The 17,627-nt window shown below is 41.5% G+C and overlaps 1 protein-coding gene across 1 annotated transcript; it reads right to left on the bottom strand.

The window, feature by feature from the left end:
• Positions 1–870: 870 nt before the first annotated feature.
• DDX18 (DEAD-box helicase 18) lies at positions 871–17,151 on the bottom strand. Its single transcript, XM_033112647.1, has 14 exons — positions 16,998–17,151; positions 14,767–15,234; positions 12,471–12,611; positions 10,920–11,055; positions 10,451–10,551; positions 10,130–10,329; positions 9,917–10,031; positions 7,669–7,808; positions 6,621–6,782; positions 6,146–6,298; positions 5,345–5,458; positions 3,651–3,707; positions 3,137–3,314; positions 871–2,058 (listed from the first exon to the last, which is right to left on the bottom strand). The coding sequence occupies exons 1-14, from the start codon at positions 17,080–17,082 to the stop codon at positions 1,916–1,918; spliced, it is 2,193 nt and encodes a 730-aa protein (XP_032968538.1). The 5' UTR covers positions 17,083–17,151; the 3' UTR covers positions 871–1,915.
• Positions 17,152–17,627: the final 476 nt, after the last annotated feature.

The following is a 17,627-nucleotide window of genomic DNA, read 5'->3' as shown; positions in this document are numbered from 1 at the left end:
ACCTCACGCAGGACTCTCAGCAGGTACCTGAACTAGGCCGTTAGGAGAGTAGGAACAATCTTTCCACCTTCTGAGAGAAGGAGAGCCAGTCTGGGACAAGCAGGTATCTAAACCCAAATCCAGACAGACCAAGCAAGGTTAACAAAGCATATTAATAAATAAAATACAAAATTGATGTAATTATTTAATGACATGGGAAAAGAACATGTTATGAAACAAGCTGGTCACAAATGGTGGGTAAAGGTTCGCTTTTGATAAAAAAATTACAATGTCTATAAAACACTGGAAGGTTACGTATCAAAATATGCACAGTATTTAATTCTGTTCAGTGATTAAATATTCTTCCCTTTCGTGTATTTCTTGAAACATGTTTATTTCTGAAACAAAAAAGAAAAACAAGTTACTAGATAAACAGTTATTAAACCTCAGGAGTCCAGCAATCAAGGTCTGAAACCCAGGACAGGTTCAGCTAGGGTACAGTGGTCGCGCCCAGCTGCAGAGCATCATTCTTTTCTTTTCCTTCTGGAAAGGCATCTAGCAAGACTGTTTCCTGTACACTTGATATCATCTGTGTACATAACATTTATTTACCAGAAAACTATGAATACTAACTGGCATCAACAGTAAAATGATGCTATGAACTTTGGTTTTAAACTGCTACAAAATGTATTAGGTTGGTGCAAAAATAATTGTGGTTTTTTGCAATTCTTTTTAACCCTTTTGTAGTTATGAAGCACATTAGAAATAAAACACAAAACACCTAACACACTAGAAATCAAGAACTCCTACAACGAAAAGCCCCATCTGACTAAACCCCTGGGTTTGCTGCTTTTTGACTTCTGTTCACTTTCAATTTTCACTGCAAATCTATTTTTTTTTTTACACAGTACAAACGACCTTATCGATTGCAACTGGAAGGGGAACAGGAAGGGATACGACAGCTCCAGCTCCAGGGGCACCTGCCCAGACTTCGTCACAGCCCTCAAAAATTGCAGATCTATTTGTTTCATGGATCTAGAAGAGGTCATTTTTTTCTCAAAAATATCCTTTGCCTTCTAAGTACTCTGCAGAGTTGAAAGGGCTCACTAAAATCCAAGCCACCTGAAACAAAAAAGTTTGAGTGTCATCCACCACTCTTTGTGCCTATTTTTAAGTCTTTGCTAAATTACTACAAGAACAGCAGATTACACCTACATTGGTATAAACGAGGCTCAAAAATCTCAACTCTCCCTCTGTCCCAAAAGTCAGAACTGCTAGGAGCACTTTATTCAAATAACAACGATAATCCATTATTTTCTGTTCTTCAAATAAAATCTGGGAAAGGCTCATTGTTTTAAAACCTTGCATATATAAAAATCGATGCCACCTTTAGCTGACGGTGCTTCTTTCCAAAAGCTCTCCACCTTTTTACATGGCAGCATATTCAGGAGGGGCCAAGAACTACCATTAAGGTCCAAAGAACCACCAAAACCAAAAAACTAAACCGAGACAATTTCTTGCACCACCACCACCACCACAACCTTCTGTCCAGTGTTGCAGGGTATCAGCCTTTTACAGCAGGCTGGTATAGCAATACATGCCACAAAAATCTTCAGACACCAAGAAGAAAAATACAAAAAGAATTACATCAAAATAATGACATATGGGGGAAAAAGATTTAAAGTATTCTATCATCACAACAAAGACTAAAAAGATCCCTCTGCTTTGTCCTGGGGCAATCAAGAAAAACTGAACCCTGTTTTATATTCCAAAATAAGAGATTTGCTGGAAATATCACTCTTCAATGCTTTCAACCCAAGTCAATTCATACTCGTCAGGTGAGTCCGAATCCTAGAGCCACAAAAATTCCTTTGTTAGAGCAAGGGGAAAAAAACCCATCTCGGCACAAAGCTCTTCCAGATGAAGGAAGGTGTCTTCAGTGAGAGAACTGCCTGCTGTCGGATGACTTCCTGCTGATGTGTTTGAAGATTTTGGACTTCTCGACTTTCCTGGGTTTCTGGTAGCCGAACCCGCCGCCGCCTCCTCTCTTTCTAAGCTTGCCATCATTGCTGTTCACATCTGAAGGTGATGTTAAGGAGATCAACCCACACAGAGGTCACCCTCCATCTGACATCTACACGGAGAGCCAGGCAGCAGGTACTGTCCCTCCACCACCACCCTGCGCGGACAATGAAAACTATGCACGTGAACGAGCCTATGCAACACACTTCCAGGCAATCAGGAATGGCATGTGACCGTGGACTAAAATCAGCAGGTCTGATTTCAAGCACTAGTCATACAATTTTCTCCACACAATGACACTCAACACAATTACTTATAAGTAGTTATGAGGTAAATCATCGTTTATAGGAACATATTTAAAAACACTCCTAGTGTCAAAACAAATGACTTTCACCTCTGTTCAGGCTGATTCAAGAATGCCTAACTAAGTGAAGTTGTTCTTTTCACACGATTCAACATGCAGACAGTTACTCAATGCCTTACAATGGGGACAGGACCCAAATACGGTCTCCTAGTCCCTTCAGCAGTTAATGCCACAGCGTTAATGAACAGGCCTCACCTCTGCTGCTTCGGTCTCTTCTGTTGAAAATGTGATAATAAAGCACACGTTATAAATCGCAAAAGCAGCAATTTAAGATATTCCCTTTGCCTTGTATCTTGAGTTAGCACTTAAGTTTTATTTTCTTTTGCTGATCTTGCAACTTCCCTGTATGAAATCCTTTAATGGCTCTGAGAGGATAAAAGCTTTGCAAGGTCCTGTCTTCTTTCTTCAGCTCCAGGGCATCCTGCTCCTTCACGGACCTTGTACAGTGAAGCCTCACAAGCCCTGAGTCCTGCCATTTTCCCCTGTGATTCTCTCCGGACTGCACAGCTCCCTCTGGCTCTCAGTCTGCCAGTTACGTTCTTGTCTGTTTTAAGGCCCAAGTCATAACTCTCGTTTCCGTAACCCTCACTCCAGCCACTCCTCCCTGCCCACTCCGCGCTAGCACGGACAGCAGACACTGACCAGGCTAACGGTGGGGCCTCTAGCCTGCAGCCGGAGCACACACCAGCCAGGGTGATGCCCAAACGTCCCGCTGTCAAGCTCTGGTCCCTTAGTTCCCACATGAATTCATTACAACAAGGAAAAGGATACTCAGATCAACAAAAGGAGGCACCTTGAAACCAAATGACAGCGCAACCTGCGGCAAATTTAAGTTATTAACATTAAAGATCTGTTTCAGGGAATGGGAATCGTATGCTCGGATGTATGACTTATACGCTTCCTGGGCTGACTTATGAAGGAAGTAGTTCTTTTCAATCAATTTTTCAAGCTGAAATAGAAAACAAAAAAAACAAAAAACATTGGTTTTAGTAAAATAAAAAAGATTTCGTATATATTAGAACAAAATCATCCCGCAAAAAATATCTGTCCCAATACACTTGCTCCAATATCTGCAAAATATTAATTCAGAACAATGACAAGTTCCTGTGGGTGTGCTCTGAAACAAGGCAGGGCACAGGAGTGTGGTAACCAGCACAGCGGGAAACCGGAACGACGGCACTGCAAGCTTCTCCTCTGCGAGAAGGGAGACTCGGAGCATCACACTGCCGGGGACACCGCACAGCAGTGCTGGGATGAGGTGCAGGCCGACCCCCAAAAAGCATACCTGAGACTGAATATCAGAAATTTTGGACCAGGAAAACTCGAATTCACTTAATGGAACCTAGAAAACCAAAGCATGAAGATTAGCAAAATGGGACCCATCAACATTCAAACAGTTAGAGGACGAGACAAGTCACAGAGTCTATGAACAGACAGGAAATGCTGGGGCCAGGCAGCAATAGTGTCACCGCAGCTCGTTAGGCACTGACGAGATGACAGCCCTTGGATGCCCTTGGCAGAGACCTCTGCTCCCTCGTCTCCCAACGCCAATGGAAAAGTCTTACTTCACCTCACGAATGGCACACAAATTGTGCCAAGGAACCTTCCGAAAGGAAGGGTGAGGAACGAGCCAGGGATGAGTCCGTGAAGCCCTTTTCTCTAAATCAGGATCTCTACAGTGAGGAAGCAGCCTGACGCTCCTAGTTAGAAGGACCAAGAACTCTTCTCTCCATCAGGAGAGCTGCCCTAACACAACACTGCCCTGTGACTGGGACTCGTGACACCAGAAGTCACGGTGATCATAAATTCCTACAGGAAAGACTTGTATCGGCCATCACTTATTAGGTAACTGGAGAAGTGCAGGACCTGTGCAAGGTGCTGGGGTGAAAAATAGCAGCCCATGTCACAGCCCCTGCCCTCACAGAGCTGGCAGTCTTGTGGGGGAGACAGATAAATAAGACAGCAATTCAATGAGCACACCTGCTGTGGGAATATGAAGGGGGGCTGATCAGTGATGGCTTCCCAGAAGAGACAACAGCTAGATGAAACCAGAGGCAATGTAGAGAACCAGGAAAAGGGCATTCTGGAGAAAAAGTGCAAAGGCTGTAGGGCAATTTGTAAGAGCTGCACCTAGTTGCTAGGTGGAGGGAAATCCACTCGGCAAGACTGTGCCAGGGAAGCGAACAAGGAGGCAAATGTCTGGGAAGAGAAGGCCTGGTGAATAGTCACAAGGTTAGTAACAAAGAGGCCACTTATCATTCTAATGAATTCAGATTCGGTGGGATGCAATGAGGCCAAAGTTAGATTAGGGTGGGTTGGAGAACAGGGTCAGAAGAAAATAAATAGAGAGAATGTAAACCACTTTTCAAAACGGTAGACTGAAGTAAGGTCACAGGCAGCAGCTATGCTGCAGGTGGTGACAGGAGAATGGGTTTAGGGTTGAAGTTATTTTTGTTTATTTTAGTGAGATACTTCAGATGGTAAAGAGCTAACTGCAAAGGAGAGACTGCAGGTAATGCACAGGAATCGACGAATAAGGGACAGAAGAGGTAGGAGTGAATGGGGAGCCCCACTGCTTCGGGGAAAGTCAGAGGGACAGATACTAGGATGAAGACAGGCTGAGAAGAAGGGGAGCCGGAGGTAGAGATGGTCAGGTGTGAGGGAGCTTCAAAGGAGTGGAGGCGATTTCAAACAGGCTGTGGGGAACGGGAGAGATGGGGACACAGGGGCACTGCGAGCAACGGAGCTCCAGGACTGCGCCACGTGAGGAGTGTTTTCTGTTCACGTTTCTTGGGACATGCCCAGAAGAGTCTCATTTGCTTAACCGCTGTTAACAACAGTTCTAATAGCTCTGCAAAGACTCAAGACTCCTCAGACACATCTAGAAGAAACAGGGCTTAAGGGCATCTGCATCAGCAATCGAGTCCCACCACGAGAAATCTATTCCCAACTTAAGATTTTCTAAGCAAAGACCTTTACCTTGGATTGCTTCAAGTAACGAAGGAAACCCAGTTCTTCAGGGCGCAAAATGAGCAAGGCATGCCCTCTTCCGTTTAGGCCTCTGGCTGTTCTCCCCACACGATGAATGTATTCCTTTGGTGGAGAGAGAAAAGCTGAGTTAACAGGGTGACTTTCTCCGGAAGCTGGGGCCGTCTGCATTTCTAGGACTTGTGTGTTAGCACATCTGTATGAGACGGTGTCGCTCCCCGTCACCAGGGCTGTTCTCTGAAGCAAGTCCGTCAGTCCTTCTGCATGCGCCACGCCCAGGGGTAACAGGGCAATGACCGAGGCCAAAGGAAAGCTGGACACGAGAGGCACATTCACTTTGTGATCTAATAAAATGACCAGTAAGTGCATCTGAACCTCAAAATAGCTTTTTGAAGCCTGTTTAAATGCTGGCTGACTATTTATACAACCTATTGTTTGTTCAAAATACTTAATAATAAAACTTATTTAACTACATATACTAATGTCCTATCTCTATAAGCAAATTTTATATCCTTCTGCTCTTAACAAGTCTTTCCAAGTATGTAACATGTAACATTCCCAACTTCAAGTCCCACTGATGCCTTTAAATCTCCTTACGTACCCACTTCGGGTCCTGTAAAAGCCCTAAGTACCATCAGCACCAGAGAAATACTGCAAAGTCACTGTGCACTAAAACATGACTGACCAAGGAAGAGACCTTTGAATGTGCAATGCAGCATTTCTCAGGGAACCTGGAGACTAAGTGCGCGCCTTCACGCAAGCCATTCTGGGAAACCCAAGGATGCCGCTGACCTTGGGGTCGTCAGGAGGGTCATACTGAACAATCCAGTCGACTTCGGGAATATCCAGCCCTCTAGCTGCCACGTCCGTGCACAACAATATCCCTGTGTCCGCATTGCAGAACTGGAAGAATGTGGTCGTGCGCTTGTTTTGCTTCTGCCTTCCCTGGAATCAAATCAAAACACCCATTAGAGGCTGTTTCTGGGTAGTCTAGATATAGAACCCCCAAACTGGGGAGCTGTGAACCTGCTTGATTCCACGTTCACTCCCTGGCCTATGTCCTGTTTTCCCAAGTAGATGGCATCTCTTATCCCTCTGTGGTCCTCACCCGTCACCCCAGCAAAGCCCCCTCTGGATAGGATCCATCACCCAATGCTCACTGACCTACTCAGAACTATGTTTAAAGGGGAGCAATACCTCAAACCCCACAATCTATACAACTTGGTGAGCATAACTTGTTTTGAATAAACTTTTCATAATCACTTACATGAATGGCCAAGACACGCAAATCGATGTAGTTCAGCAGCTCGTAGTGGTATTTCACGGACTTACAGGATGAAAAGAAGACCATTAGTTTCTTCTTCCGGTTTTTCTTAAGGAATGTAAAGAGCAGGAGGAATCTCTTTTCGGAAGGACACACAACATATCCCTAGAAGTAGTTCAATTGAACAGACACAAAATAACCAAACAGACATTTTCAGTTGCATGAGCCAATATAATTTGATGCAGAGCACAGACAAACATCATGCATACAGTCATGCCTTACCTATAGTAAAACTATTGCCTTCATCGTAACAAAGCGTTCCTAAAATAAGACTAATTTAAGCTCGCTTGACTCCTGTAACTGGCTGTAACCACTGGACACTAAATTCTTTTCACATTTCTGAGATTACTGGTTATCAACAGTTCTTGCAACCATAATATGTTAACACCTCTACGAATCGGAACTCTCAAGACATACCAAAGTTTGATTTTTTAAAAGGTCTTTGATAGCAAGATCTCAAATAACCACAGCTTAAGCGCACAGTCCTAAACATGGTAACAAAGCTGGGAGAATATATTTTTAAAAACTAAACAACCCATGAAAGGTTTCTAAGCTAAATCGTTACAGAAGTATTTTATTCACCAAAAGACACGATCTTAAAGTTCTCTTTAATCAATCTAGTTTGGATCTTTGTCACTTCATTGCCAGTTTTCTACAGCTACATACCTGAAACCTGTCTCTCCACTTTCTAACTCACCTCTCATCTTAGAGCAAGAGATTATTAAACAACAATTTTTTTTTTTTACTGCATCTCTAACTGATAATGGTTAATAACGTCTCTCACATGCCAGGAGATGTTAAGAGACAGTAAGGAGAGCTGAGTAAATTAGTCAGAGTTCAAGATACTTTATACCAGGAGAGCCAGAGATCCAACTTCACTATATTTGAATTAAAAGTTCAATAACCCATCTGCTTTCTAGAGGATCCTCTAAACAATTACAAGGAAAAACCAAAGAAGATCCTTAAAATTTAAGATATTGACAAAAGGTACCTGCTCAAGACCATCCACTGTTGCATTAGCTTTATCATCATCAACGCCAACATATAATGGCTCCTTTTTCAGAGAAATCCTTGCCAGGTCTTCAACTTTTCGAGTTTGTGTGGCAGAAAAGAGCATGGTCTGTCTGCGTACTGAAACAATACATATAAAAAAATAATCCCAATCTTTCAGAGAATCTTTAGAAATCGCTTCACAAATACAAATGCTCCTAAGTACAAATAACAAGAACGAGAGACATGTTATTACTATAGATATTAAGGGAATACCATGAACAGCTTTATGTCCATAAATTTGACAACTTAGATGAAATGGACAATTTCCTTGAAAGACAGACTGCTAAAGCTCCCTGAAGAAATAGAAAACCTCAACAGCCTTTTATCTACTAAAGAAATTATAGTTAAAATCTTTATGTAAAGAAAACTCCTGGGACGGCCGGATGGCTCAGTTGGTTAGAGCACCAGCTCTCAACAACAAGGTTGCCGGTTCAATTCCTGCATGGGATGGTGGGCTGCGCCTCCTGCAACTAAAGACTGAAAACGGCGACTGGACTTGGAGCTGAGCTGTGCCCTCCACAACTAGATTGAAGGACAACAACTTGGAGAAACACACAGTTCCCTAATAGTCCCCAATTAAAAAAAAAAACAAAAAAGAAAAAACAAATAGACAGTCCACCTCTAATGGCCTTCAATGGTGAATTCTATTAAACATTTATCAATTCTTCACTAACTCTCCAGGACACTCAAGAGAATTTACTTGCCAACTTACTCTTTGAAGACAGCCATTACCCTGATACCAAAACACAACGACTCATGAGCATAGATGCAAAATTTCTAAACAAAATTTTATCAAAGTGAATCCAGTGATATACAAAGAGGATAATGCATCATGACCAAGTGGGGTTTATTCTAGGAATGCAGGGTTGGTTGGTCTAATATCTGAAAATTAACCAATACAATTTGCCATATTAACAAACTGAAAAACAACATCTGCTCACTTCAACAGATATAGGAAAAGCATTTGACAAAATTTAACATCTGATTTTAAAAAATCTCAGCAAACCAGGAACAGAAGAGTTTATCCTCAATCTGACAAGGTGCATCTACAAAAAAATCTACAGCTAGCCTCGTACTTAATGGTGAAAGAGTGAACGCTTTCCTCCCTAGTGTCAGGAACAAGACAATGATGTTTTCTCTCGCCACTTCTGTTCAGTACTGTACTGGGAAGAAAAAATTAAGTTGATAACCCCAACCAACAAGATTTATTTTTAGGGAGTATAAATTGACAAACTGATTCTAAACTTTATACAGAAATGAAAAGGGTAAGAACAGCCAAAATAATTTTGAAAAAGGACAAAGTTGGGAGTTACTACTACTTAATTTCAAGACTTAGCAGGTAGAACTGGAACTCTCCTACACCGCTGATGGGAATGTAAAATGGTACGAGTTAAACACACATTGGCCACTCCACTCCTAGGCAGCTACCCAAAAGAAAAGATATGCCCATAAAAAAGACTTGCAGATGAATGTTTACAGGAACTTTATAAATCTCTAGAAAATGCAAACTGACCTACAGTGACAGAAAGCAGATCAACAGTTGCCTGACAGAGAGATGTGTGTGAGTAGCTGTTGGATGTCGGTGAGGGTTGCTCCTACTGAGGCTGAGAGACGGATTACAAAGGTTCACAAAGAAAACCTGAGGGTTATGGAGATGTTCACTGTATCGATTGTGGTGAAGGTTTCGCAGGCGTAACATCAAAATTTATCCAATTGTATATTTAAAATATATACAGATTATTATGTCAATTATATCCCAATAAAGCATTAAAAAACAAATTGTATCATGAATGGAATCATGGCCTTATTACAGACATAAGCAATTTATGTTATAAGTACTATAACCAAGGTATGTACAACTCAAATATAACACAGAAGACAACAAGTCTATGGCTACCTGGGACACGTTAGATGAAGTAAGAAAAAGTAAAATGGGGTGGTGGGGGCAGACGGGAATGAGATATACGTTTGCACTGTTTAACAAACATAACCTCTAAAATGGCAAAAGCACTGTATTAAGTAACGGGTAAGTTTGATGCTCTCATTGCAAACCACCTCTGCGGCTGACTGGCACTACTTCACTTGGCTCCATTAAAGTTCTGGTATTAATAGTTTCCACATAGGAACAACCCTCACCTGCTTCCAACAACTACTTTGCAAACCACATACAGACGCTACCCACTTACTTGGCAGAAGTTTAATAATTTGCTTTAATTCCTCTTCAAACCCAACATCCAAGATACGATCAGCCTCATCAATAACCAGACACTGTAGGTTTTTATACATAAACCCTGGAGTATTCTAATAAGACAAAGGACAAAGAGACACTGTTAGGTGTCAAGTCTGTTTCACACAAGACAATGAGACAGGTACTACTGCACGTAATACTGTTCTCTTACCTGCATATGGTCCAGGAGACGGCCTGGTGTAGCCACAATGATGTTGATCCCATTAGCAAGTTTCTGTGCTTCAGCAGATCTGTTACTGCCACCCATTATTAACCCGTATGTGTGAACATGGTGTGTCATCAGCTCTTTAAGAACACCGAAAGTCTGCATGGCCAGTTCCCTAGTAGGTGACAGAATAAGAACTCCTGTGCCTAAAAAGCAAAAAATAATATATAATAAAAGTCAAATTGTAGTTATCACCATGAGTCTACAATAGCCGTAATACACTATGATAAACAGACACTGGCAGAAACAATCAGATCAAAGGCTTACCATTCCTGGGCATGAACTTTAACTTAACAATGAGTTCAATTGCAGGGATAAGAAATGCCAGGGTTTTGCCACTGCCTGTTTTTGCAGCTGCTAGAAGATCCCTAAATATTAAAAAGGGAAAGGAGACATTTACTATACTCATTCAACAAGTACTTTCTGAATACCTACCATGTACAATCACATACATTTTCAGCACCAAGGCTAGAACAGGATCAAGGAAAAGTCCCTACCTCCTCTACCACTAAAATCACCTGGGTTAAACACCTAACTCAGATATAAGAATCATGCTATGAAACAGAAGTGAACACTTTTCTTCAAACATCAGTAAATTACTTAAAGCTTTTAATGCGGGTTGGATATGTAACCCAACATATAGTGCAAAATCAAAAGAACATACTGGCATTTTCTTTCCAAACTACTAGCACTAAAAATAGAGACCCTAAAGGCCAAATATCAATGCTACTCATACCTGCCTTCCAGAAGTGGTCTGATACTTTTATGTTGAATTTCAGTCATGTTTGTAAAGCCCATTTCTTTTATAGCCTTCAGAGTGTTCTCGTTGACAAGATTCGATAGAGAAGCAAATGAAGTATCCTCAAAAGCTCCTAAATGGAAGACCATTTATTATTAGCAAATTTATCTTTAATAATAGTGAATACAGCCACAGCTGCCTGAATTCGTTTTACTGATTGAAAGCATTACTGGGGTTGGAGTCATACTTAGAAAAGCTTCTTCCACTAAGACTAAATCCCAACCATTCCTATGTAACATTACGAAAAAGACCATATACTTTTAAAGTTTCTCCACTGCTGATGACTGTGTAATTTAAAGTCCAGAGCCTGTACTGTAACAAAATAATAAAGGGTGCAGAGGAGGTACAATCAAGGGACTTGTATGAAATGAAAATACCAAGGCTGAGGAAGGGGACAAGAGCAGTTCAGAGAGAAATGAAATGTTTAGGAAATCGGAAATAAAAAGTGGAAACATTCACTATAGTAAAAATCGAGTGTGAAGTCAATCAAGAGAGCAATAATCTCACTCCAAAAAGACAACCGAGAGTCAGATACAACCAGCCAGACTGTTAGACTGAACCCACAAATCAAGTGTGTAGCAGTTCTCCAGCAGGGGAAGGCATCAAAACCCCCGAGGAGCTCCCCACCCCAACATGTCCTGGCTACACCCCAGATATTGTCACCTCGTCACTACTGACACTTTGGACTGGACAATTCTGTTTTGAGAGGCTGTCCTACACACTATAGCACGTGCTGCAGCATCCCTGACCTCTACCAACTAGATGCCTGCCCCCAGTTCTGACAACCAAAAAGGCTGGTGGCCAACCCTCAGATTTGCCTGGGACAGAGGAGGTTTATGGGATGCTGAACTTTCAGTGCTAAAACTGGTCAAGTTCTAGGCAAACTAGGATGAGCCGGGCACCCTACCTGGGAGGCAAAGATTGCCCTGGTTGAGAACCAGTGATAGCATTTGCAATTCTGATTAAGCAAGTTTGGGGTTGGGCTTCAATATTTTAACAAACAAAACCACTCAAGTAACTCCTAAACATTTCTGGTTAGGAGCAACTGATTCTAGTCTAAACTCTTGACTTTACAGATAAAGAAACAAGGGCCAAAGGATATTAACCTGACACTAGTGCTTCAATAATGTTAATTCTTCCCTCCCTCCCTAGTAACTGAGCCAGTGTTAAACTTTCTCCAGACGTATGGAACTATGATTTTCCTACTACAACATGGAATGAGCTTTAGAAAATGATAAACCAACAGAACAAATGACCCCAGAAGCTGTTTGTGTGTATTATCAAAATATTTAGTGCCAGGACTAAAGAAAAGGAAAAAACAGAAAGAAACAACAACGTGGGATATAAAAAGCAGCACTTAAGATATAAAAACATTTCTTGTGACTACTTACTTTTTCCAGGTAAAAGTCACATTTGAACCTTCATATTTTATAATCTAGAGAGGTATGACATTTTAAAGATCTATCTGGAAAATGCTATGGAAGTTACCTGTCACTCCCAGGGGCAGGCTGGGCACTTCGCTGTCCTTTTCCTCGTCATCTGACTTCTCCACCCCGTGTTCTGTTTCTCCAGAAGCCTGGGAACCTTCTTCACGCTCCTCTTTGTCTTCAGTTTTTGCTTTTTTGGTATCTGGTTTTAAAGAACAAAACCCAATTTTTTTTTCTTAAAATAAAAATACCAAATGAGATTACAAAATAAAAGCTGTGAGATGCCAAAATGCTATTTTCAAAAGCTTAACACATTTTCAGTTTTAATTTGTTAAGAATGTCTCTTTCATGGTTAAAGATTTAGTTATATTTAAAAACGCAGGGACACATGCAGATTTACCAACAAAACTTTATTTTTTAGAATTCTTAATGTATTATACTATCTTAAGTGACCAAAACATTTTTTTAAAAGTTGAACTAAACAAGTTAAGTATTCTAATTTCACCAAGTTCTACATATTTCACTAAGGAAAAAAAAAGGACGTTATTAGTATGTTGTTGTTGTTGTTTTAAAAACTCAGAAACAAGCACTCATTTTCCACCCATGCCATTAAACATATGTTTTCTATAAAAGCTAATTTTGTTTTAAAGATGAACAGAAATACCAAAGGCTCTTCATGTTACTAGAACTAGACTACAAAGCAAGGGCAATAATCCACATAGCTGGATAACAGAAACTGGCCTGTTTCTTGAACTTCAGTGGTGAAGGGAGTAACGATAAGGCCTTCTGGCTTTTTACTTCTACATTGACAACTTTCGTAATGGGGTCCTAAACTACCTTTCCAGTCTTACCTCTGATGTTCTTAAATGTTCCACTGTGTCAAATGGGTTAATTACCACGCTGGACTCTTATCAATTTATGGTGGCTAGTGTATCAGGTAAGAACTAAACTAGCCCAGAACACAGGACTCTTTGTAGCCCAGGACAGGCCTCTTCCTGGGACCTTACTACCACCTTTCTGGGATATGGTCGACTCTGCAGGATCCCCAAGTTCAAAAGCCATGAATATCATCAGCTGGTCTTCATGGCTTATCACTTCTGTTTCCCTTAAAATAGTTCTTAAAGTTTACCAATAGGGTTCAAACTCCCAGCCCTGTGATTCAATGCTTGAGGGTAGAAAAATATCACCTCCTTAGTCACACTCAGAACAAGAATCCTAAAGGCACTAATAATTTCTGAATAGGATTACAATCACTTTAAATAAAAACTGTAATGTCTTATTTACATGCTTTTTTCTATCTTGTTGCATTTTTGTTTAAGCAATTTCTTGTAACCTACAAATGTATTAGTCTGTAGGCAGCATGAAAACAGCCATGCATGTTTGGAAAAGTTTAAAGCTCCTTTCTAAATGAAACCTTTATTTCAGATAAGACAGATGAATAGGATATTCTAACCCAGGTGTTAGCAAAACTTTTTTTCTGAAGGGCCAGACAGTAAATATTTCAAGTTTTATTGAAATATATACTGATACTTATGGTCTCTGTTACTATAAAGACCAAGTAAACAAATGAGTATCACATTGTTCCAATAAAGCTTTATTTACAAAAATAGGTGGAAGGCTGAATAGTTTGCTGACACCTGTTCTATCTTCCCTTGAAATCTCTGTGCTCATATCTCAATTAAAATGCCTATTGTTTTACCTAAGCTTATTCAAATCCAATCATCTTCCAAAAGAAAACAGCCCTTCACTTCCTCTTTAAAACTATCTTGGCCATTTTACTCCCCTGATAAATGGGATAATGCCCATTTATTCAGGAGTTTCCTAACTGCTATTTCATACACTTTACATATCCAAATCATCACTAAGTCTCTTTTCAAAGGGAGGAATTTATGGTAGAAAAAAGGAATGGGGCAAAATAGAGGGAAGTAAAAAGAATCATTAACGTACAGTACATAAAAGTCTGAGAAGGTAGAGTCTATGACCAGCCCAGATTTCTGTAGTGTAATTCCGCTTGCAAATAGGTAAACCTAATACTATGTCATAGTATGTTGTGTTCACCACAAAAAGCCCAGCGAACAGCAAATTTCTAAACTTCTAAGGAGATTCTTATTTAAGTGTGAGATTTTATTGAAGGTTGTTAAAGAATATAAAAGCATGACACATTGCTCAATATTTTGAGAAAAGTTAAAATCCCCCTACCCGTCCCTGTTTCCTTTAGCTACCAGGCTACTTTCTGGTATACCAGTGGGTATAGGGTTCTTGCATGGCATGTGGACACAATAGTAATACAGGGACGATAGAATGACAACTGAAAAACAGTGTGAACGGCTTAAATTCAAATACAATGAAGTGCTTACCAGGCCCAGCATCATCCACCATTTTTCTCTTTTTCTTCTTCTTCTTTTTCTTCTTTGATTCTGGATTAGGAGACTGTGTTGCTGCTTCGCCATTGGTTATTATGGTCAATTTCTTGGATTTTTTAACTTTTACATTTTCCACTGTTTCTTTAGATATATTCCCATTTTGGGCTTCTGACAAGCCCACATTCATAGACTGTTTTAGAGATTTTTTAACTTTCCCACCTCCTACTGTTTCTTTAGATATATCTCCATTTTGGGCTTCTGACGAGACCACATTCACAGACTGTTTTAGGGATTTTTTAACTTTCCCACCTCCTACTGTTTCTTTAGCTATATCTCCATTTTGGGCTTCTGATGAGACCACATTCACAGACTGTTTTAGGGATTTTTTAACCTTTCCACTTCTCACTGTTTCTTCAGACACATCTCCATTTTGAGTTTCTGATAGGCTCACAGCCGAGGCCCCTGTTCAAAAACAGAAAATATTGTAACAAAGAAGGGGAGGTTTACTTAGAAACACTGGAATCCCAAAGGAGAAATGCCATGGCGTTCAGAAGTGAAATGATTTAGCCTTTAATTCCCTTTCGTATACAGTTCCATCCTCACTTAATTGATAGGTTCTTGGAACTGCAGAGAAAGGACACATAGGCTAATTGACATAAACAAGTTAAGTTCCTATGGCATCTCATTAACGTTACAACAAAATGACACTGAACAAAAACGACATTATTCGAGGACCTGCTGCACATTATTAAAACTACTTGTAATTTTATGGTGTTCCGCTACAGGACAAGTAATTCCCTTTTCAAAAAACTACTGGAAAAGGGAAAGCTCCATTGATTTATTAACTTTCAAAAAAAACACATCTCTGTCCTTAGGAAGTTAAGAGAGTCTGGGACAGGAAAACTTTATGAGGCTAAATATTTAAACAGCTGGGGCCAGACAATGGTAGTTACAAAATATACATTGTAATATAGGTATTTAATAAATATATGACTGATATGTCAAAAACAATTTACACCTTATTTACACAACTACTGCTTCTCATATAAATACAACTTCAAAACATTCACCCTCAACTTTGCTAGATGGTAGTGAACTGAAAATTGTTGATGAAACCACTTTTTTTGTCCCAATACTTACTATATATAAGTACATGAGAATGTCTTTAGAAAAGTTTCGATATTTATACATAGAAAAAGATAAGGCCATCTTTTACTTTAATCGTTACCTTTAACTACCAAAAAATATTTCGTAATGCTGTATTAGTCTATAAGAATTGGAAACATAAGGGTACTTCAAAAACTTTATTCCTAAAACCCACGAACCTTCCCTCTCTTCCTGGATTTCTTTCAATCAACTTATCTCTATTGAACACCAACTGGTGGTAAAGCACCAGGCCTCCAACATTGCCTTCGGGGGTTCACATCTCCTTATACAGGACCCAAAAAGGTCAAGATGTCTGGCTCCCCATCAGGAACCAAAGGCTGCAAATAAGGTAGGTAAGCATGGTGGCATTCAGGTAAAATCCTTTTTAATTAAGTCTTTGTGAAAGGTGTCAATATGCAAAAGCTCTTAAGGAATTTATAACCTAATGCTGGAAGTGCTGGGAAGATACATCAGGAGCGAGGCGTTGCATTCCACGTGTGCTTTTAAGCCACTCTTCGCTGTAAATGTTAAAGTGCTAAAGGAGGAGGGGGAAAAGGGGAGAAGGGGAGAGACAGAAGGTGGGCAGGAGAAGGCACCGGTATCGGGAAAGCTTTGTGAAAGGAGTGACCATGAGCTTCTTTTGAAGAAATACATTCAATAAGGGATGTAAATGCAAAGTGCACAGCTGGGAGGTTCCACGTGTCTGACTGGAAATGGGTGCGGGGCGAGGGTGAGGTGGGAACCGAAGGCGGCGAGGGCGTCAAAACGAGGCGGCTGGGGGTAGAAAGGGCTGCTTTAGCCGGAGACCTCCTGGGCGCCGGGAAGGGACCGCACGGGGCCTCCTGCCCTAACTCCCTCCGTAAGGACACATGATGATCAGCAAGTGACGGGCAGGTGTGAGGCCACGGGGCGCGTCTACATCTTCTCGGGGGCCCACTCGAGTCTGCCCCACGCTGCCTTTCACTCTCAACACGCACACGTGCTCTAAGGAACGCGGCCCGCGCCACGCCGGAGCGCGCCACGGCCCACGCGTGGGCTCCCGCAGCCACCGAGCCGCCGCGCAGCTTAGCGCATCTCACCCTGTAGCTTTAGGTTCCGCTGTCGCAGTTTGAGGTTGCGCTTCTCGATCTTCTTGCGCAGGAGTTTCATCGGTAGATGAGACATGTTGTCCGCGAAGCGCCTTCCGCGTAGCGCCACAGCACACACAGTCTCAACTCTCCCGGGGGGCGTGACTTCCGGCCGGGCCGCACAGCCGCAGCTCCGCCGGCCGGAAATACGTCACAGGAAACGCTCGAGGCCTGCGGAGAGAAAATGCGTCCCGGGTGGAAAAGCTTCCAGGCGCTTGCTCCGTGCTCCCTTGGCGACCGAACTCTCTGCAGCGCCCCCTGTGGCCGTGGAGGCCCGGGCCTGCGCCGGGGTCACACGTGCCTTAGTTGGCAGCGTGTCTGGGCGATTGGGAGTCCTCGTGAGTTTGACCTACCCCCAGAGGAAACTGAAGAAACAAAACCCCGCGGAGGGCGGTAGAGGGTCTCCACTTTCGTGTTCTTGACCTCTTTGGTTCCTGGACGACTTGGAAAATTGAATAAAACCTAAGTTTCGTGTGTGTGTGTGTGTGTGTGTGTGTGTGTGTGTGTGTTTCCAAACTTGTTTGTCCACTCTCCTTAATGAGAAATATACTTTCCATGTCACTTGGTACACACAGACACAAA

The sequence above is a fragment of the Rhinolophus ferrumequinum genome, chromosome 8, assembly GCF_004115265.2.
Source record: "Rhinolophus ferrumequinum isolate MPI-CBG mRhiFer1 chromosome 8, mRhiFer1_v1.p, whole genome shotgun sequence".
Taxonomy (NCBI): domain Eukaryota; kingdom Metazoa; phylum Chordata; class Mammalia; order Chiroptera; family Rhinolophidae; genus Rhinolophus; species Rhinolophus ferrumequinum.
This window is presented reverse-complemented; position numbering and strand designations above follow the sequence as displayed.